General features: G+C 36.9%; 3 protein-coding genes across 7 annotated transcripts; 2 read left to right on the top strand and 1 right to left on the bottom strand.

Annotated features, from left to right (window-relative positions):
• Positions 1 to 261: 261 nt before the first annotated feature.
• LOC126629445 (receptor-like serine/threonine-protein kinase At4g25390) lies at positions 262 to 2507 on the top strand. The gene has a single exon (XM_050299481.1). It carries the CDS (start codon positions 413 to 415, stop codon positions 2336 to 2338), a length of 1926 nt encoding a protein of 641 aa, XP_050155438.1. The 5' UTR covers positions 262 to 412; the 3' UTR covers positions 2339 to 2507.
• A 2994-nt stretch (positions 2508 to 5501) lies between these two features.
• Positions 5502 to 7597, bottom strand: LOC126629448 (transcription factor bHLH36-like). 5 transcript variants are annotated; one of them, XR_007625763.1, is made up of 5 exons: positions 7115 to 7597; positions 6605 to 6979; positions 6399 to 6481; positions 5778 to 5832; positions 5502 to 5684 (listed from the first exon to the last, which is right to left on the bottom strand). XR_007625763.1 is itself a non-coding variant. In XM_050299486.1 (4 exons), the coding sequence occupies exons 1-3, from the start codon at positions 7412 to 7414 to the stop codon at positions 6407 to 6409; spliced, it is 750 nt and encodes a 249-aa protein (XP_050155443.1). In that variant the 5' UTR covers positions 7415 to 7597; the 3' UTR covers positions 5502 to 5832; positions 6399 to 6406. The 5 variants fall into 5 exon arrangements, 2 of the variants coding, with proteins under 2 accessions (XP_050155443.1, XP_050155442.1); XR_007625762.1 differs by having other exon boundaries at positions 5502 to 5659; positions 5778 to 5838; positions 7115 to 7596; XR_007625761.1 differs by having other exon boundaries at positions 5778 to 5838; positions 7115 to 7596.
• An 11092-nt stretch (positions 7598 to 18689) lies between these two features.
• LOC126629449 (transcription factor bHLH120-like) lies at positions 18690 to 20815 on the top strand. Its single transcript, XM_050299487.1, has 4 exons — positions 18690 to 18790; positions 19346 to 19662; positions 19878 to 20237; positions 20311 to 20815. The coding sequence occupies exons 2-4, from the start codon at positions 19432 to 19434 to the stop codon at positions 20377 to 20379; spliced, it is 660 nt and encodes a 219-aa protein (XP_050155444.1). The 5' UTR covers positions 18690 to 18790; positions 19346 to 19431; the 3' UTR covers positions 20380 to 20815.
• The last annotated feature ends 2625 nt before the right edge of the window (positions 20816 to 23440 follow it).

Here is a 23440-nt window from a genome sequence, read left to right on the forward strand (position 1 = left end):
TGAATTTTTTAAGTATGAAATTATGCATTTTCTTGTAACATTGATGTAACTTTTAATATTTTTCTTTATTTTCATAAGAATTTACTATAATGTTTTTTCCTATATTGAAAAAAAGTTTAAAACCGGTACAAAATGGAAGGTCATATAACTCTAGAAATATATTAAATTACAGGAAGAAGGAAAAGTCAATTAGAAAAAAAAATATTAAATCCTTTTCATAAAAATAATAAATAAATAAATTACATCATCCCGAACCATAAAGGAATACAGAAACGAACAGCTCGACAACTCGAAACACTTTTTTCTTCTTCTTCTCTTTCCTCCTTCAATTCCTCTGACTGTCTCAGTTCGCAGAGATTCACTCTTAAACGAACTCCAAAATCTCAATCTTTATGTCGTTTTAGTCCCCACGATGCGCCAATTCCTTCACTCCCCATCGCCATCGCCCGCAGCTAGTCCTCAGCCTCAACCCCACGTCAGCAGCCGCTTCCCCCACCCTCTCGCCGCCGCCTCCGCCACCACCGCCTTCTCTCTCCTCCTCTTCCTCCTAGTCTGCTTCCGTAAAATCACCCGGAAGCGGACTGCCCCGGAATCCGACTCCAAGCCCCCCCACCGGTACGCCTACTCCGTCCTCCGCCGAGCGACCGACTCGTTCTCTTCGACGCGCCGACTCGGCCAAGGCGGCTCCGGGTCCGTGTTCTTCGGCACAATCCCACACACCCACCAAGACGTCGCCGTCAAGCTCATGGACTCCGGGTCGCTCCAGAGCGAGCGCGAGTTCCAGAACGAGCTCCTTTTAGCTTCCAAGCTCGATTCACCGCTCGTTGTCTCGGTGCTCGGATTCTCCTCCGACCCCAAACGGCGGTGTATGGTGCTGGTTTACGAGTTTATGAGGAACGGGAATTTGCAGGACGCGCTGCTGAAGAGGAAGTGCCCCGAATTGATGGAGTGGAGGAAAAGATTCTCAATTGCCATTGACGTAGCGAAAGGGCTGAGATATCTTCATGGGTTGGACCCGCCGTTAATCCACGGTGATGTGAAGCCGAGTAATGTGCTGCTGGACGGCGGCTTCGCTGCCAAGGTCGCCGATTTCGGGCTGGCGAGGCTGAAATCGGAGAATCAGGTAGTGATTGAGATTGATGACGCGCCGAAGAAGGAGGAGCTGGAGAGCAATGGCGGGTGCGACTATGGGTCCGTGGTGGAGGAAACTGAGAGTGTGATGACATCTGGGTTTGATGATTTGAACGTGGGTGTTGATCAGTCACCGGAGGATTTAGCGAAGGGTCCTGTTTCGGTTTCACCGGAGACTTCGGTGACACCGCCGTCCCCGGTGTCTCCAGAGGGGAATTTGGAGGAGGGTGGGAAGCAGAGGGTGAATAGGGATTGGTGGTGGAGGCAGGACAGTGGGGTGAAGGACTATGTGATGGAGTGGATTGGGAATGAGATTGGGGCTGATAGGCCGGTTGGAACTACTGCTTCCGGTTCAAGTAGCGAAATGGTTGGGAAATTTGAGAAGAAGAAGAAGAAGAAGAAGAATACGAAGAAGAGGTTGGAATGGTGGGTGTCAATGGACGAGGAAAAGAAGGCGAAGAATTCTAACAAGGAGAGGAAAGGGCCTGCCAGGGAATGGTGGAAGGAAGAGTACTGCGATGAGCTTGCCAAGAAGAAGAAAAAGAAAGATAAGAAGCAATCAAAAGGAATGAGCTTTGATGAGAATGAAGACAATCGGTGGGCACACGACGAGGAATTGTATGCGGAGAGTAAGAAGAAGATCAAGAAGAGGAGTAGGAGCAAGAGTTGGGGGAGTGTGAGTAGTATTGATTGGTGGTTGGACGGAATGCGGCATAATACTAGCCATGATTCCGGGGAAATTCCAATGGGTGGCGCCATGAGTAGTACTCCGAGCATGAGAGGCACAGTTTGTTATGTTGCCCCTGAATACGGCGACGGTGGTGATCCGTCTGAGACGTGGGATGTTTACAGTTTTGGAATTTTTTTATTGGTTCTTATCGCCGGAAGGCGCCCACTTGAGGTCACAAATTCACCACTATCCGAGTTCCAAAGGGCGAATCTGTTATCGTGGGCGCGCCATCTTGCCCGTGCGGGGAAGCTTGTTGATCTTGTTGATAAGTCCATTCAGTTCTTGGATCAAGAACAAGCGATCCTTTGCATTACCGTAGCATTGGTTTGCTTGCAGAAAGTGCCTTCTCGCCGCCCTTCAATGAAGGAGGTTGTGGGGATGCTGACTGGTGAGTTGGAACCACCCAAATTACCGCGTGAATTATCCATTTCGGCTAAGTCACGCTTCCCATTTAAGTCTCATACACATGTTCGGTGAGTTTCTAATGTATGATTTTGTGTTTCTATCATTAACATTAGCTGGTATACTGCCATAGATCATTGCTTCATCATTTTTTGTGGATGATTTATGTGCTGAAAGAAAGGAAAAGGAACAGTTTTTACTTGTATTAACTTATGATTTTATCAATGAATTTGAATTATTGGAATTTCTTTCATTTGCTCATCTTTTACTGCTATGGCCTACAAATCAAAATGTTTTTGATTTCATATGTAATCATAATTTGGTGTAAAGATAGAAACATCGTCACTTTGTCACATTCCTCTTGCACTGACTTAGGAACTCTGAGTACACTTTTTCCGGCCCGTGCTTTTAGCAATGAGGATGGAAACACTGTCACTTTGTCACATTCCTCTTGCACTGACTTAGGAATTCCGAGCTTACTTTTTCGGAGGTGCACCGTGCTCTTAGCAATGAGGCCAGCCCTACTCATTTGAATCAGTTTCCTAGAAATTGAACTGCTAGGAGTTTACTTTTTTGGAGGATGGAAACAGCATCACTTTGTCACATTCCTCTTGCACTTAGGAATTCCGAATTTACTTTTTTCGAAGGCGGCCCATGCTTTTAGCAACGAGGCCGGCCCTACTCATTTGAATCAGTTTCTTAGAAAACTGTTGCTTGATGAAATTTCTTTAGTTGACCCCTCCCCCATTAAAAAAAAGGAAAGTAAAAAAAAAGAAAGCAACTTACTTTTTATCATCATTTGAAATTTTGGCAAGGGTACTTGTGATTCCTGTCTCCAGCTTTCTGTAGGTTGACCATGCCTTTTACGAACATTCCATTTTTCACCTTGGTACTTGGCAATGATAGGGAGGGAAAATTTTTGGATAAACCAGGGTATTGGAAAAAGGGCGACACAAATTTTATGATGCCATAATGTAGTTTTGCTCTGTTCCTAAGATGATTGCAATAGGTATTTTTGCGCGCAGCTCCATCAGTTGTGCAGATAAAGATTTCTAACTTAAACCATAAATCTGAAGTTTGCTGTCTCTGTGTTTCGAGACCATGTTCTTTTCATTTAATTACCAATGTGTTCTTGTCGATGATATTCCTTTAGCTCGACTGTCTGGGTTAAAACCTTGAATGTGATATTTTAACGTGTAAAGACTTTTCGGTGAAATTCCTTCGTCTACAACCAATTTATTCCAGGTTGAGTTTTGTTACAAGCAGAAGAGATTATTATAGCTTGTGACTCGGTTGTGCCATGCTGGTATATTTTTATGTTCTCTTGTACATGTTACCGGCTTTGTCGCACATGATACTTGCAGTTGTAGACAACTCCTTGCAGAAACAGTTCAGTAATCTTCCCATGGCCCTTGTACAGATCATTGATAAGGCCATGGCCATCTCTTTGGAGAGGGTTAAAGGTTCAAAAGTCAAAAAATGACATGATTTGTCTAAAAACTTATCTTTCAACTGATGGATGGGCTATAATTATGTGGAGTCCACCAGATTATTATTTGGTCAAAGGGCATCAGGCTGGCTAAATGTAGCCCTCCTCTTAGCCATTTTTAGGTGCTTAACTCATCAGTTACAATAATTTATTCAATTTAACAATTATATTTGAAAACATCTAAATGTAGTTTAATTAAATTAACCAATAAATAAGTATAAACTTAAAACTAATAAGTTATTGAGTGAGATATGTTTAGCCCCCTTCGGTTGAAAATGGTATATGAGTATGGTCTGACATTGTTTATTTAAAAATAATTTTTTACAAGGTTATAATTCTGGACGGGGTTATATCTAGCCCTTTCAGTTGGAGATGGCCTAACATTTCACATGCTACAGCCTTGGAAGAAACATTGATGCTAACAGTTTTAGGAGACCGTTAATTAACTTAATTTTGTGCTGCTCGATAAGGAATTGTTCTCGCGTTTCATCTCTATTTTATATGCAGATTAGTTTCTGTCACTACGGAACAGACTGGTGTTCTAATGCTCCGTTTTGTAATTTTTTTTTTTCCGAGTGATCCCGATTTTTTGGTGACTTCTGATGTGTGGTGAAATATGTGGGAAGGGGTTCTGAGTCGAGCAGATTTGGAGAGTTCTCGTTGTCTTTCAACCATGACGAGATTTCGGAGTAGGCTTTCTCGAATGTATCATATATCGACTGATCTGAGGTGCTTTGAGAAGCTAAAATAACAGTGGAGCTGCGCGGTGGCATTCAATGTTAGCCAAGGAAGCTTTGGGGAGGACTTGCTGATGACTCGCCTCGAACGACCGATGTGTATGCTGGAAGCAATGAACTTTTCTAGCATTGCAACTCTTTCGGCTGATGACTGAATGGAAGCCCATTGAATGGATTGGGCCCGAAGTTGGCAATTCAAATAGGGGCTAATGGGCCCATTGCATGTTTGATTTTGTAGATGGTGATGATGGGTCCTTCATACTTGTAAACAGCATGTCCCTTAACATACCTTAACTTATAGAGACTGAGTTAGGGATTTTTTTTTTTTTTTGTTTGGTTGAACAAACAATATTATCTACACTAAATGGGAAGGAGGTGGGTTTAGCCTTACATTGAGCTAACAATAATGTGATTCAAATTCGCCTTTAGAGAGAATCGAGCCTAAAACTTCTCACTTACGAGTGAAGAGGAATACCACTAGACCATAATATTCGACTCGAACCTAAGACCTATCACTTACAATTCATTACTTAGTCGACTCGATAATTCTTTGATTTGTTTAATCAAAATATTATTAAAAATTTAGACAATCAAGTGGCGTTCTAGGATTCATACAACCAAGCGTAGTGGCGTTCTAAGTTTCATACTGTGCACAATGGTATTCTAGCATTCATACCTAATGGAAAACTTGGCGTAAAATTGAGTGCAGTGACGTTTTAGGTTTTATACAGTTGATCCCACATGGTGGATAAGGATTGGTGGTTGTTGTATTATTAAAAATTCATGAATAATGCTAGGTAAACCAAATTTTTAAACCAAATTTTCAAACCACATGATGTGTCACCAATAGAAAATAAGTACATTAATCAATACTTAAGTAATAATTCAATCATCAGCAAACGCATCTTGTAGGTTACAAAATTTGGTCTCCCTAACATTACCCAAAATTTATACAATCAAGTGTACTAGAGGAGAAAATTTGTGTGCACAAATTACTTTCAACATGTAAATATTACATAAAAATAGCTCTGTGATATATTATGAATTGAAAGTTAAGATCAGCATGTTTGGAATTTATATTCGGTTGAAACAAAAATGGCATACAATAATCATTACTTTGAGATAATCTTAGAGACATGTCCAGCATCCATATGCAAAACTGGCTACGACCTTGCATATATACATACAGATGAGACTGTGCGAAAGACGTGCGATAATCTTAGATATGTCAAATGGAGAATATTTGAGCACGCAAAACATAGTTAAACTCAAAATTACATATACATACATATACACGCTCAAAGTGAAGTTCTTCTACAATGACCTTTGCATCCCCTCCATACCTTTATCTTGTAAAAAAAAGTTCAAAAAGCTTCATCAATCACATAGGTTTTGTTTGCCTTCCATATTCTTGTAGAGATAATTGAAACAATATCGGTAAGTACTTAAACCAAATAACACAAGGTTACCTGTAAGAATTTACGTTTGCATCATCACCGAATCTCAAAAGAGAAAATTAGAGCATTTTCCCTAAGCTTTGACCCAATTGAAATTTTGAGCTAAAACACCGTAAATTTTAGTCCCTAAATTTTGTCTCAATGTGGAGCAATGGTCATTTTTTGTAACACCAGTATAACTTATGTTCAAAATAAAAGGGTTTTAGAGGGGGTGAGGGGTAAATATAAGGAATGGAAGTTCTAATAATGGTCCAAAATGATCATTGCTCCGCATTGTGACAAGTTTAAAGAATCAATCCTTACGGAATTTTAGTTTGAGAACCGAATCTCCAATTGGGTCAAGTCTAGGGACTAATGCTCCAATTTTCATCTTTCTCGGGAACAAAAATAAGATTGGAGCACCATACTGAGGAGTCCAAGGCCAAAATGAAGGAACACAAGTTTTTAGTTACCTGGATATTCATCTAGATGGTGGAAGCACTTCGGCTAGTTTCTGTTCCAGCGCAGAAAGATCGATACTCTCCAGATCATTCACCTAAGATGTATGCAGTAAGAAGGATTGTAGTAATTTTAACGAACACGGCAATTTCAAACATTCTTATACACAAAACCCCAAACAATATATTGACCAATAAATTAGGAGAACTTGATAAAGTACCTCGGACTGGATCGTATGAAGGAGTCTGTCATCTACTTTGGAGGAAACACAGCTCACAACACAAAGCCCTTGTTCAAGAAGCACTTCCAAAACCCTAGAAATAGAGAAGGGTAACCCTTCCTCTCCAGATCTGAAGCCGATGGTAGTACCGATCACGATTTGCACCCCACCGGAACATGGGTCGACTTTGAAACAGCTCAGCAATCCCCTATAGGAACTTTCACCACCATGGTCATCAGAACTAGTACTAGAGCTACTTAGATTGGAAACCTTCTTCAGTTCAGCTCTCTTGGAGTCTAACCTCCTGATTCTGTTCTGGATGTGCTTTATATAATTCACAGCCTCGTTCGTGTGGTCAGATATCGAACGCTTTCCCTGCTTTCGAAAAGAATATATGTAAGTAACCCTAGTCATCGTTCTTGCAGCTAGCCACATGTTTTTTGTGTCTCTGTGTGCGTGCGTGTGTGTGTGTGTGTGTGAGTGAGAGAGAGAGAGAGAGAGAGAGTACACCTTGATAAATTCAGGAGGAAGTAGGGATCTAAGTGAAGCATGTAGGGTACCCATTTCTTTCCGTCTTTGCCTTTCATTTTCCCTATGCATCAACGTTTTGTTCTTCTTGTTATGATCATTAGAATTGTGATCATCATCCATCATATAGTCCAAAGTAACCCCTAATTTCTCAAGCCGGCCTTTTCCCCTGTCGCCATACCCACGAACTCTATGATCTTCTGAAATTGTGTGATCTTGGTGATGATGAGGATTAGATGAAATCTGGAAGACCAGCTTCTTGCTTTGGTGTAAAGGAAACATCACCAAAAATTCAGATACATTGAACAGTCTTTTTTCTATGAATTTTGCAATGGAGGATTAAAGAACTAGATATGATCAATCTTTGATGGGCCTAACTAAGATGCCAAAGATTCCTTTCTTTCTAGTTTGACACTCACTCTTCAGATACAAGATGACTGAGTACAGGTGAGAAAGAAGAAGTGACCTCACCGGCCCCTTTAAAAATTTTAAATTATGCTCGTTGGCACTGTTCTTATGCACAAAAGTAAATTGCATTCACATTTGGTGGATGTCATACCAAAATCACACATATTATAAAGGGACACTTTGGATGCGGTCCTTACCTATCAATGTTTTTTTACTGAAACTTTGATGGTTTTTAACTTTTGATCGAAGTCCTTGACATTAATGTAATAATGTATTTTTATGTAGGTTATTATATTTTTAAATTAAAAATAAAATTTGTAGTTATTTATACTAATGAGATTTTAAATGAAACCCATATTTTATGGGATTAAAAATATTAAACATGAATTATACTTTCCAATATAGGCCTAATTGGATAAATGGTCCCCGTGGTCATAAGGTATTCGGATGATAGCCCCTGTGGTAAAAAAATTCGGATTTAAACCCCTGTGGTCTAAGTCTGTTAGGATTTAAACCCCTGTGGTCTAAATCTGTTAGGATTTAAACCTTTCTGTTAAATAATGCTGATGTGGCTGCCACGTGGCTGCCAAATGGCTGCCACGTGGCAAAATAATAATTTTTAATTTTTTTTTAAAAAAAACCTGAATTAAAAAAAAAAAAAAAAAAAAAAAAAAAAAAAAAAAAAAACAAACAAACCGGATCTGCAAGAAGAAGAAGGAAGAGGGAGAGGGAGGAGGGCGCGAGGAGACGGCTCCGGCGAGGGGGGAGCTAGTCTCCGGCGGGAAGAAGAAGAACAAGAAGAAGAAGAAGAAGAAGAAGAAGAAGAAGAAGAAGAAGAAGTCGCGCAGGGAGACCGGCGGGAAGAAGAAGAAGAAGGAAGAAGGAGAGGGAGGAGGGTCGCGCGGGGAGAGGGCTCCGTCGGGGGGGGGGAGCTGGTCTCCGGCGGGAAGAAGAAGAAGAAGAAGGAGAAGAAGTCCGGCGGGGTGGGGGAACGGGCGGAGGGCGGAGGGCGGGGGGGATTTTCTGGGTTTCTGCGTTTTTTTTTTTTTTTTTTTTTTTTTTTTTAATTCAGGTATTTTAAAAATTATTATTTTTGCCACGTGGCATATATGTGGCAACCACGTCAGCATTATTTAACCGAAGGGCATAAATCCTAACAGACTTAGACCACAGGGGTTTAAATCCGAATTTTTTTACCACAGGGGCTATCATCCGAATACCTGTTGACCACGGGGACCATTTATCCGATTAGGCCTTCCAATATATTGTGTGTGTGTGTGTGTACATATATACATGGGTACGTTTATCAAAACTAACCAAAAAATTATTGTACCAAAGCATGGGTACATTTTTCAAAAGCACAAAAAAAAAAGCCTTAATAATATTATTAAATTTCTTCTATTAAACTTGACATGGATACATTCTCAAATCAACGAAATAGAATGTATCTATATAAGGTTTAAAAATGGATTAGAGAAAAGATTGAATGAAATTTATATAAAAAAATGAGTACATTTTAAATTAAAAAAGGGTACATTTTTAACAAAATGGTATATTTAAGAATGGATACATATAAGATTAAAAAATTGAATTTTTTTTATAAAAAATTAATGGGTACAATCTTATTCTAATTTATTTATTTTATTTGGGAAATGTTTGAATTGAAAATTAATTAGGAGTTTAATAAGGGTGTGAATATTAAAACTCTAAATCATTTTCTTTTTTTATAAAAATTATGTAACTTACATGTAATTCATTAATATATTAATCCTAGGAACTTTGATCAAAATCTAAAAACTAATAAGGTCTTAATCAATGAACATTAGAAACTAGGGATCGGAAACTAATTTTTCCTATTATAAAAATGTGTTACTTGATGAGTGATCATTATATCTTAGTTATTAATATTATTATTTTTAATTAGAAGAATTTTAATTGATCCATTCTTTTTGGAAGATAAGTAATTAAGTATGTAATACAATGTATAATTTATTAATTAAGTAATTAAGTACGTAATTTAATTATTAAATGAGGATAATATTGTACATGAATGCACTTGAACAGTACTTGGGGAAAGGTAGCAAATAATACAGCATAACGTCCAACAGTATCAAGAAGAAGATCTCCTTGGGCTCTACTTTATGAGTTGGCCGAAGGAGTTGTTGATACCGTGCATTTTGAAACAAAATTATTTTTATTGATGGTCCAAGAAACAGCTAAGCTGCTTCCCTAATTCTTTTTCCTGACAAAATCAAGCATCAAATCTACTATAATATGTATTTTTAGTGGTTATAATTGCGAGCTATAGATACTTATGTTATGTGAGGGAATAATCGTTATGAACCACTTAGGTTGCGATTACTGCTAATCAATTATTATTAATTTGTCCTTAACAAGTACATTGTACAAGAAATTGTACACGAAAATCTTTACTAACCTTATCAGGAGGCAGACAAGCAAAGGTTTAAATAATTTTGCTTCGAGCTCACTAGGACTAAATACTTTTTAGGTTTGAAAGCTGCGTACACAAGGATAGTTCATAGAGAGAACTAATTAAAAGAACAAAACTTTGGAAGTTCATTGTCATTAATTTATTGGTTTCTAAACAATGACTACTATTTGGTTATGGGCAACCAAGGTATTAAATATCGGTAATATCGGAAAGGGTAAACTGTCGGTTTACCCCCTGAACTTTTAACTCACTTTCGATTTCCCCCCTGAACTTTTCTATTGGAAAATTAAGGACTCAAACTAATTTTTTTAGCCAATTTGCCCCCTACCGTTAGTTTTTCATATATTTCATCCATATTTCCGTTAAGTGAGACCATGTGCATACCATGTGAGGATAGTTAAGTCATTTCACTCTAAAAAATGATTAAAAACTGAAAATAAATAATAAAAAAAAATTTCCCTCTATTTTTTCCCGCTAATTCATATCCTCAATTTTATTTTTCCCTCTCATTTCTATGCATGAGAAATGACATATGGTGTTATTGTCTTCATACGTAGCTAAGTTAATCTTTTTCTTGAAGCATGTACTACCATTTTTATTTTCTCTAACAAATTAATAATTTGACAAATGCTCATGGTGTTATTGTCTCCAAAGCAGTACATTAATATAAGAAACATGTCCATAAAAAAGACTAGGGTTTCTTATATTAATGCACTGCTTTGGAGACAATAGCACCATTAGCATTTGTCAAATTATTAATTTGTTAGAGAAAATAAAAATGGTAGACAATAACACCATATGTCATTTCTCATGCATAGGAATGAGAGGGAAAAATAAAATCGAGGATAGGAATTAGCGGGAAAAAATAGAGGGAAAGTTTTGTTTTTTTTTTATTTTCAGTTTTTTAATCATTTTTAAGAGTGAAATGACTTAACTACCCTCACATGTTGTGCACATGGTCTCACTTAACAGAAATATGGATGGAATATATGAAAAACTAACGGTAGGGGGCAAATTGGCTAAAAAAATTAGTTTGAGTCCTTAATTTTCCAATAGAAAAGTTCAGGGGGGAAATCGAAAGTGAGGTGAAAGTTCAGGGGGTAAACCGACAGTTTACTCATATGGGAAATATCGGTAGTTCGAAAACACGGAAATATCGATGGAAATATCGGGATAATATCGATATCGATAAAAATTACATGGAAACCACGGAAATTGTAAGAAAAACTTGGAAATTTTTATTGAAACTTTGCAGGATGTTTATTTAGTCAATTATCTATTAGTTTATCACAAAAAATTGGAAGGAAATGCATTGCATGATGGATTTAACATTATCAAATTGATTATATAGCGAGCTGACAAACATTGTGAGTGTAGAAAATATGTAGTAATTAATGAAAGAAGTCTAAACACACCATAATCATTTATATATAATGAATTAGTACAATATTTTACACTTTAGTACCACATAGAGTTCCTATGAGGTTCAAATTTTTCACTATCTTCATCATCTCTATGTGTAGAGTGAGTGTATTGTGAAGAGTAGTTATCAAATGATAAATCCCCAAAATAGTTTTGCATGTAATTGTTAACATGACACCCATATGGATCCGAGATTGGTTGAGGTTGTCCATAAGCAAAATCATTTGAAGATTGAGTCTGGGATTGTTTCCATGAGTCGCTCGATTCCATTCCAACAGGAATGGGATATGAAGGGTAGGGAAATGGTTGGTTATGAGTCACCTCTGCAACACACACACACACACACACACACGATGCAACACGCACACACGCACACACGCACACGCAACAAGCACACACGCACACGCACACACACATACCTTTCTGGATCCTTCTCTCTCTCCCTCGGTCTCTCCGTCTCCTTCACACGCACACGCAACAAGCAGAGAACACAGAGCCTTCCGTCTCCGTCTCTCCCTCGGTCTCTCCGTCTCCTTCTCTCCCTCGGTCCGGTCTCTCTGTAGTCCGTCGCTGGGTCACCTCATCACCTCAGTCTCTCTCGAATCTCGATCTTGATCTGGATCCTTCCCTCAGTCTCTCGAACTCGATCCTTCTCCGGTTCTCCCCCCAATCTCTTCTCTGCAACTCCGCCGAGTTGCTTGGGGCCTTTTTACGGTATCTCTACACCCTGGGGAACGTGATTTTGCTGTTGTTCAGCTCATACCCACCACCTGTGGTTTCCTCCTCCCTTTCTCACCTCCCGGCGGCGGCGACAACGACGAATATTGCGATAATATCACTAATATCGATAATATCGCGATATTAGCGATATTATCGCGATATTTTAAAGATATTTTAATTTTACTCAAAAAAATATCGGCCGGTCAAAAAAAACGATATTATCGGCGAAATATCACCGATAATATCGATTTTTAAGACATTGTGGGCAACACATACATAATTGGGTCAGCTAAGTGCCTAATAGGCTACAAATGATTACAGCTTAGTTATAGGCAACATGCCATGATTAATGGTCAATTAAGCAGGCTGGGTTTTCTCCATGTCTCCACCATGGGCAATCAAATGATCAAAATTTTAGAAAAAAATTAGTATAGTTCTCACTACGTCATATGATATTGTCTATTCACTTAATTAAAACAAGTAAACTTGTTTATTAATTTACTATATTCTAATTAAGTTATGGAATATCAATAATCCCTATATATTTTAATACTTGAGTTACTAATACTTAGTAATGGTGTGATTTTTGCTCTCAATCGTTTCTATAAGAGGGAGAAATTTTTCATTGTGCTTGAGTATAGGTGGTACAACATGTGTCATTATATAAGTTTAAAAAAAATCATTTTTTAAGTTATTAACTTTTTCGACAAGTTGATGGGATGAGAATGAGGATCATCTTCAGATTCTCTTTGGGATGAGAATAAGACGGTACTGTTTGCTTTAAGTTTATCATCAAATCATAGTTACCTTACCAAACTATGGATTATCCAATAAATAAAGAGTACTGTTATCATCACACACTAATTTTTAATTTTCATATTTCTCTTAATTTTTAGCTGTTGTATCGACTAAATTGAAAATAATCAATAATAAAAAATTAATAAGTCGATGTAAAAGATACAAAGAATTGTGTGAATAACACTATACTAAACAAAACATGTCTTTTTTTTATATACATCATGTGTTACCATCTAGGGCCAAGGTAATGCTTGTACATATCACATCTGCATTGCTTTTTGTAGAAAATAAAAATATAAACAGAGAAAGAGGAGAGAGAGTGATAGACTTTATGAACTTACAAATATTGAGATGGAAAATGCTTAGGGCTGGTTTGATATTGCTGTGCTTTGAAAAAAAGCTGCTGTGAGAATAAGCGGCTGTGCTGTGAGAATAAGCGGCTGTGAAATAAAGCCAGTAGAGTGTTTGGTAAACTTTTTTGTGAAAGTGCTTTTGGAAAAAAAAGCAGGATGATAGTGTGTCTTTTCATTAAAGGAGCACTGTAGCTCCGTGTGCTTTGAAAAAACTGGCTTTTTTTCAAAGCAGCAAATAGCAGCTTCAGCTTTTCCTTTGATTTTCAGCTTATTCTCACAGCAGCTTCCAAAATAAGCCATTTTTTTTTCAGTTTACCAAACACAAAAATGACCCTCAGCTTTTTTTCACAGTGGCTTTTTTTAAAATCACCTCAATCCCAAACGGGGCCTTAGTCACGTGACCTAGTACACACTATATATCCCTACCAAAGTAAGCTTTAGTGTCCCGTATTGCAATCCCTAATCCCTCAACTTGAAATGGGTCCTGATCATGATGTCCTCAATATAAATTCAATCCGATGTCCCACGTTCATATGGTTTCGATTACTTGGAAGATTCCCCGGTATGGTCACAATTGGGCACCATGTTGTGAGCAAATTAAAAGCAAATCGTTAGCTACTATCAAGCAAATATTGTCATTTAAAATGTCCGTGAAATACTCAGTACTACGATCTAGTATTATTCATCTTCACTTGTAAGTAAGAGATCTTATATTCGAATTTTATAGATGGCGAATTCGATACCAAATTAGATTGTCCATAGTGTGGCTTAGCCGAACTTCTCCTTCCTTTAGTGTAAAGTATATCGTTGTACTAAAAAAAATTGTCCATGAAATACTGTATATTATTTAATCCTCAAACATGGATTATTTATTGTGGATATGAACAAATGGAGATATTAGAGCATTCCAAATGGTAGATGCAAAATGTCTTGAAAGTAACATTTTATATTTTTTTTTGCCGGAAAACTCTCTAATGAAGAAGATGTAAATTATTCATCTTTATCGGCAGATGTAAATAAAAATTATATTTACACTTTTTTTACACCATTAGGAGGTGGATTCGCTAATCAAAGAGAAAAATAAATGAGATTAAATATACATTTTTCTCATTGGAGTTGAACTTATATATTAAGGTACCGTTTGGTACGCAGACAGGACAGAACGGGACGGGACGGGACGGGACGGAACAGGACGGAACGGATGATGTAAATATTGAAAAAGATAAGGAGAAATTTTGTCATAAAATGTTATAAATTTGTGTTCCATGGATGTGGAACGGGTCGTTCCAGGGGGAAGAGGTGGAACGAAAAATCAGCCAAATTTCGTCTCATGGGACAACCCGTTCCACAGTTTTTAGGCCCACCAAACGTGGGACGGAACGGCTCGTCCCGTTCCGTCCCGTCCCGTCCCACGTACCAAACGGTACCTAAGCATCTCCAAAGTGAGATATAAATGTGATTATTTTTCATCTCAAATTTGTAAATCTTCATTGAAGACAATGTCACATATAAAAAAACAGTTGAGATTTCCGTTATAAATACATATCAATCATCATAATTGAGGCGCTACCCTTCTTACACTATTTTTAAGAAAGAAAAATTAGGTTCCAATCTTTGGTTAGCAATGCTGGATGAATTAATTTTATTGATTTTTAGTTTTTGATCAAAATCACTAGACTTTGTTCACATCATTTTTTTTACTATTGATGTATTTCCATGTTTGGTATTTTATTTTTGGGAAAATTAGGTTTATATCCTTCTTTTTGTTACTCCATTGATTAAAATCCTATTCATTTTCAATTTTTGATCAAGGTCATTGGGTATTAATAACATCATTAATTATTTGAATAATAAAATATTTTTATTTTTAAATATATTCATTTAGTGTTAAAAATGTTACAATTAGTATATTTATATTTATGACTAAATTTTTTATCATATATTTTTATTTTTAGTTTGTTACTATTTTTAATTGCAAATATTTTTAATTTGTACCAATTTTCTTTTCATTTTTAATTTGTACCCATACATTAGTTTCTTTTTGTGCCCAATTTTTTAAAGTTTTATTTGTATTTATACTTGTGTGTATACCGTCATGTGACATTGTATATTTAATCAATGATAGAAAAATTACATATGGTATATTTATGTTTTATGCCTAAACTTTGTATCATATATTTATTGTAACATCCCACATCGCCCAGGGAGTGATCCTTAAATGTATATTCTCATCCCTACCTAGCACGAGGCCTTTTGGGAGCTCACTGGCTTCAGGTTCCGTAGGAACTCCGAAGTTAAGCGAGAAGGAAGCCAGGTCACTCCCAGGATGGGTGACCCACTGGGAAGTTGCTCATGAGTTCCCAAAAACAAAACCGTGAGGGAATGGTAAGCCCAAAGCGGACAATATCGTGCTACGGTGGTGGAGCGGGCCTGTGAAGTGATCCGCCTCGGGCCGGGATGTGACAATTGGTATCAAAGCCAATCCCTAGCCGGAAGTGTGCCGACGAGGACGTCGGGCCCCTAAAGGGGGTGGATTGTAACATCCCACACCGCCCAGGGGAGTGATCCTTAAATGTATATTCTCATCCCTACCTAGCACAAGGCCTTTTGGGAGCTCACTGGCTTTGGGTTCCGTAGGAACTCCGAAGTTAAGCGAGAATGAGGCCAAAGCACTCCCAGGATGGGTGACCCACTGGGAAGTTGCTCGTGAGTTCCCAAAAACAAAACCGTGAGGGAATGGTAAGCCCAAAGCGGACAATATCGTGCTACGGTGGTGGAGCGGGCCCGGGATGTGGTGGACCCGGGCCGGGATATGACAATTGGTATCAAAGCCATTCCATGGCCGGAAGTGTGCCGACGAGGACGTCATGCCCCTAAGGGGGGTGGATTGTAACATCCCACATCGCCCAGAGAAGTGATCCTTAAATGTATATTCCCATCCTTACCTAGCACGAGGCCTTTTGGGAGCTCACTGGCTTTGGGTTCCGTAGGAATTCCGAAGTTAAGCGAGAAGGAGGCCAGAACACTCCCATGATGGGTGACCCACTGGGAAGTTGCTCGTGAGTTCCCAAAAACAAAATCGTGAGGGAATGGTAAGCCCAAAGCGGACAATATCGCGCTACGGTGGTGGAACGGGCCCGGGATGTGGTGTACGCGGGCGGGGATGTGACAATTGGTATCAAAGCCAATCTCTGGCTGGAAGTGTGCCGACGAGGACGTCGGGCCCCTAAGGGGGGTGGATTGTAACATCCCACATCGCCCAGGGAAGTGATCCTTAAATGTATATTCCCATCCCTACCTAGCACGAGGCCTTTTGGGAGCTCACTGGCTTCGGGTTCCGTAGGAACTTCGAAGTTAAGCGAGAAGAAGGCCAGAGTACTCTCAGGATGGGTGACCCACTAGGAAGTTGCTCGTGAGTTCCCAAAAACAAAACCGTGAGGGAATGGTAAGCCCAAAGCGGACAATATCATGCTACGGTGGTGGAGCGGGCCCGGGAAGTGATCCGCCTCGGGCTGAGATGTGACATTTATATTTTTAGTTTGTACCCACTTTTAATTTGCAACATTTTTTTAAAATTTGTAGTATTTTCTTTTTAGTTTTATTTTGTACCCATGTATTAATTTCTTTTAGCACCTATATTTTTAAAAAATTCATTTGTACTCATAATTTTTTAATCTTTTATCTGTACCCTAAGTTATTTATAATGTACCCATTCTTCTTTATTAATGTACCACTTTGTTATATGTGAAATGTACCTATTTTTTTGTAAAATGTACCAATTTTTTTAACACTATGGATACATTTTTTGCTATTTATTATTTCTTATTTTTATATAGTTTTTATCTATTTATTAAATCAAAATGTTTGAATTTTTTTATTGTAGCCGTTTCTAATAGTATTATAATGAGGGATTTTAAATTTATAGGATTATAAATCTCATAAAATATCAAACAACTAATGTCAAAACTATAAAACTATAAATATTAATAGTAATATAATGAGGTGTACAAAGTCAAGGGACTTTAATCAAACATTGAATAATATTAAGGTTTTAATTAAAGAATGTCAAGGATTAGGGACCGCATACAAGGTATTCCTTTATTTTTTAACTTCAAAATTTTAATTTCATGTTCAAATAAAAAACTAGTTTATTTTCAAATTTATTCGTTGAAAAACAATTGGTATCCAAAGCTAGGTAGTAGGTATTCATGTCTCTCTCTCCCTCCCTCTCTCTCTTGTTTCTCTCCCTACACAAACAACATACATTCATAGTATTGTGTAATGCGTATAATAGTTTTTCGCTTGTAGCTTATGTACCCATAAGCCTTTTCAGAATCTGCCCATATTAAATTGCGGAATTAATTTTAAATTTCATAAATTGTTAGATTTAATTGTTTTAAATGATATTAAAAAAAAAGTTTGAAATGTATGGTGTATTAAGAGTTGGGGACTTAAGTAAAAGAAATTAGAACATGGAAGATTTTAGTCTAAAGTTTGAATTGATTAGGAACCGCTTTCAAAGTGTCCCTTTTAAGAATCAGATAATCACTTCTAATTAATCTTTAACCTTAATCTATCTGCACTTTCTTTCACTGATCGGCAACTGCCTAGCTACTTAGCAGTTGTTGGTTAGGATAATAGTCTTGATTTATTTATACTCTCACATTTGTATGTGTTGCAGCTGCAAGTGCTATATATACTAGTATATTATGACTGATGATCATCAACGCTTGCCCTCTTCTTTGTGTTTGCACTTGTTAGCTAGGCTGACTATAATAAGCATTTTTTTTAGTACATCGATATTTTTACACGAAGGGGAAGGGGAGTTCGGCTAAGACACATAATAGGCAGCCTAATTTAGTATCGAATTCGTCATCCACAAGATTCGAACTTAAGACCTCTCACTTCCAAGTGAAGAGGAATACCACCATAACGTAGTATTGAGTGACAATTATAATAAGCATATTATTAAACTTAAACAGATTTTTATTGCAGACTTGTACCTTATTAGGTCAAATCGGGTCGAAAGGGCAAAAAAGAGAATGAAAGAAAACTATCAAATTGCTAGTTGGTAGAGATATAAATATAATATGTAAAACCCACGAGTCCCATGATCCAAATATTATAATTGATTTCGTGTAACTTGTAACCCTTACCAACCATCAACCAAATAATTAACAGTCAAGGTCAACTTGGGCATGTATAATACCTAACTGACAAATTAAAACTACTTCAATCCTGCCGTTTAATTAGACGTTTTCATACTAGCGAATCATCGTACGTAGCTTGAGCCTTGAGGCAATGACAATATCATCATGCAAGTGATCCATTACATGGGCCTTATAAATTGGTTTTCAAGTTTCAATGCCTTAACAATGTAGATTTTAGGTCATGTACTCTCACGCTTTGGAAACATCTATAAGGAAACAACTTTTGTTTTTCTTTCTATTTAAACAACAAATTTAACAGCATTGTCATCATAAGGACAATTGAAGTGAATCTAAGGTAAGTTTAATCATCTTCGGTTGGGTATTAACTTTCGCTCATTTTGTCCGAAATTTCTATGATGCTCTAAAAGCATCTTATATTCCAAACTTTTTACTACTAAATTCTTTATAAGAAAATAAAAACAAAAAAACAACTAAGATCTAATTGCCAAAAATCCTAAACTATAAAGTACTCTTGTGCACAGTAGAATTTTCGCATTTTGTAAAGCAAAGAAGAATTTTGATTAGGTTAAATAAATAAATAAAGTAAAAGAAACAAACTGGAGGGGGCATAGTGGAGAAAAGTTGTGGGTGGCTGGGTTGCAACTTGCAATGTTAATTTCAACACAATCACAGTGCCCAACAAACGACTTTTTAAAATAGAGAGGCCATTAGCGAGGGCTGGGAAGAGAATTTTTGGGTGAATTTTTTATTCGAAGATCTAAAACCCTAACTAACAGATAAACTACTTTGCCTTCTTTACCACTCTCAGAAACAGAAAAAAAAAAAAAAAAAAAAAAAAAACCCTTGAAGAGCGTTTTGAGTATTCTAATATACAATGTTTTCTTCACAGCAAAGAAATATGAGAGTTGGTCTTCCGTATTTCATCTATTTATTCCTTCGACCAAAATAGAATCTCAGAAGATCTGATCTTGTCATATGTACGCTGCTTCAATGGATGTCGGTATGTTCAATAACCTTAATACAGGAGGCCAGCGGAGAAAATCATCATTAGCGCCGACTTCGGATGGTGCGAAAAATCAAGATAAGCCAAACGATGATGATGAGAAAAAGAAGATGATGCATAGAGAAATTGAAAAGAAAAGAAGGCAAGAAATGGCCAACCTTTATGGATCACTTAGATCCGTACTTCCTCTTGAATTTATCAAGGTAAAGATCGAACCTTAAATGTTTCTTTTACTTGATTTCTCCCTACTCAGCATATTTTCCACCAAAAATTATTTCTTGCTTATTAAATGGCCGGTTTTTAGGGAAAAAGATCGGTAATTGTGCATTGCTTTGTAAATTTTTTCTTGGGTTTTCATAATTTTGTCAAAGTTTAGGGCTTTATCCTCGACCATAATCGTGTTGTTGGAATATGTTAGGGAAAGCGTTCGCTAGCGGATCATATGAACGAGGCAGTGAATTATATAAAACACCTGCAAAAGAGGATCAAAATATTTGGTGCCAAGAGAGATGAGCTAAAGATGGGGTCCTCGTCCAATTTGAGTGCTAGGAATCTTGACCATGGGAGCATTGGTAGCTCATCAACTTCAACAAGTACCCTAGTTGCAGTCCACCCTTGCTTGGCCGGCGTTGAGATTGTAGTCAGTACTGACGGATCTGCGGAGCAGTTTTTTCTCCTATCAAGAATGCTGAAAATACTGCTTGGACAAGGACTCAGTGTAATCAGCTGTGCTACTGCCCAAGTTAACAAAAGGCTTGTCTACACCATCCAATCTGAGGTAGTACATCAGCTTAACTAGTTATCTGATCAATTCAAGATTACTTCATTCTTCTTCATGTGTAATTTCACAGGTTAGCGATCCAACATGCATAGACTTTTCTGGTTTGCAGCAGATTCTGACTGAAGCCTGTTATCATTGACTACATTTTTCAAGTAACAACAAATATGTGTAGTTAATTAGCTGCGTTTTCTACCTGGACATTTCCATATGGTTCGAAGAGTGTCTATTAGTTTGTAGGTTTTCTTCATGGGAGAGACTCGTAGTGAAACTGATTAACTGAATTTTGCTTTGTTTAATTTATGTCTCATACTTCACCTTACGTACTGTAATTATGGGTCATAAAATCTTTGAGCTTTTGGAAGTTAGGATCATGTGTTATATTGAAAGCCATATTTTGGATGAAAAAATTATATCAATTGGGTGCTGTTGATGCTGAATCTGTTTCAAGGATAGTTTCTTCTACGCAAATTGTTTTCTCAAGTTGTACTAATGATGTTGAAGGTAGCATATCTCTTCTCGTATCACGTAAGAGGCAAAAAAATTGCTCATAAGTGTTAACTATATTACTCATGGTTTAGTCAGAGATTAATGTATAATTCCTTACAAATAAAATGTTGCTTTGGAAAGTTACATTCAGGCCAATTGAAGAGACTTATGAAGTGATATGAAGTTGTGAATCTTACAAATTGATTATGCATGGAGTATTACTATTTTTCGAGTGGGAAATAGTTATTTGGGTATATTGAATAGATCATTTTGCTAATAAGTGTGTGATGTTTTTACCATAGGTTTTTATAGAGTTGTGGAATGATTAAAAGTCTCAGATGTTATTAGTATTTTAAAAAAAAAAGTCTCAAATGTTTTTCTAACAAATTGACACAATTAAACTCTTAAAATTGATCGGTGGGATCAAATCATCATTTTATACATGTGTTTCAGTTTAACAGTATAACTTCATGATATACACATGGGCTACTATTAGATTTAAAATTATTAATAATTTTTTGTTCAATGGGATAACAACAAAAGATATTAGCGACAATCTATCATCTGCATGTCTCATAGAACTGTTTTGCCTTCAATTTGTCCTCACTAATAGAAGAAGGATAATTGAAGCATCAAATGAAGAGCTAAGCCAAGAACAATTCATATACACCACTAATCCTGATTTCCAGATGGAATGGATTTATTTTTGTCTTATGTTTTTCTAGCAGACAGGACCCAAAATCTCTGAGTTCTCAACATGTCAAAAAGCTGAAAAATTGCTACTTAAACAACAAGTCAACAGACCAATCCCAGTAACAAATTATAAAGACCCACCCTAACTTCACTATTAACTCAACATTAATTTGCTAACTTAAACAGATGAACCTCCCGAACAAACAAGAAAGCAATTTAATTTTGACAAAATAATATTTTTAGCTTATTCACTAGAAGGAATAAGCTCTTTATCCCAAACTAGCTACAATTATCTGTTTTGATTCGATATCTTGTATGCCTGGTGTAATAGCAGGCAATAAAAAATAAGCTTATTTGTAGCTACGCCTACTTTGCTCCTTGTAATCCAAGAGTCGTCACTTTACTCATTGAAACTCAAAATTCGCTTCACTTTGCCCCCTTGAAACTCTTTTTTTGTTCTTATTTGCCCCCTAAAACTTGAAAGTCGTCTCTATAAAACTCAAAATGCGCTCCATATTGCCATAGTTATGTTAGCTAGTGTCTTGTATGGTTTCATTTGGGTGAGCCAAGCTAATCAATTTCTGTTTTATTTTTTTCATCTCTTTAATTTCTTTTAAACTTAATATTCTCTTATTGTTGAATGTTGACACATACTGGAGATTTATACTCAAATGTATTCCACATGTGGCATAATCTTATTGGGTGTTGGGTCTCATATATGTTTTAAGAGACGACTTATAAGTTTTAGAGAGAAGAGAGAGTCCACAAATCAAAGTTGAAAGAATTTTGAGTTTCAAAGAGTAAAATGATGACTTTTAAGTTACAAAAGGCCAAGTGAGATTAAAATGGAGTTCTAATAGGTGTAACTAGAAATAAGCCTAATGTCATATTAGAATTTCATATAATCCATTTTTACGCAAGTTTTTTCTTTTCAAAATGTTGCATGACATTTTATGAAATAAAAATGTATTAGATATGCATGACAACCGACTGTGACATTCGTCATGTAGATACAATTATAAATGTATAGCAACGTTGTAAATTTTGTTAACATAAGAGATAGAAGTAAATTAGACTATTCCTGGGCGTCGACCTCCACCGCTGCCCATAAATAATCTTTTTCAGAGAGGAAAGCTACAAACCATACAGCGAAGCTAATCTTGGGTCTTATCCACATTGCTTTCATTTAGGATTTGGCTAACAACTTTATGCATATATATTGCTTTAGAAGTAATTTTAAAGCAAAGTTTAGTTCAACTTATAAGGACTGGCCAAAAATAAAAGAGGAATATAGTATTTATCATATCTTTGCCTTGATACTGTAGCCATTGCGGCTCTACATATCCTCGATTTAATATTGCCTAATAATATCCGTATCTTGGTTATAATATGACAACCATCCTTATAGGAACACGTGCTAAAATTTTCAACAACAATTAATTAACAAATTAACGGTGGCTCAACAAGTTTAAATTAATGCAATTTTATAGTAATTTACTAGTGAGTACGTAGTGTGCACCTTCATGTATGTATTGTGCATTGTTGCCAACTCCTGGACAGAGTGATAATTCAATTCAAAATGTACTCCTAGTATGATTCAGGAAATAGAGGATTGAGATATGTATATTATATGTACACACACACACACTAGGGCCCTGGCCCTTGAACGCATCTTTATTGTTTAGTTAACCCTAGCTTGATGACCTGATGAATAATTGCAGACTTAGTCGCCGGTGTGCTCGGCATGCGTTAGCGGCTGTCGTAGGTCATGTTGCAGGGTTGTGCTGCCCTGGTAGATCAACCTTTGTTGCTTAGTAAAAGGTTACTGATCAGAAATACATCAACACATGCCCTAATGGAACTAAACATGGCGACAGCAAATAAGAATTGACGAAGACTTTAGGCTTTATCTTATTGTTGCCAATTGCCATCGGTAATAATTGAAGAGGACTTGACCTTTTTTTTTGGCTTTTTGCGTTCAAACAAATAACAGTTTTTTTGTTTGGAGTTGTTTTCGATAG

The sequence above is a fragment of the Malus sylvestris genome, chromosome 7, assembly GCF_916048215.2.
Source record: "Malus sylvestris chromosome 7, drMalSylv7.2, whole genome shotgun sequence".
In the NCBI taxonomy this organism is placed as follows: Eukaryota; Viridiplantae; Streptophyta; class Magnoliopsida; order Rosales; family Rosaceae; genus Malus; species Malus sylvestris.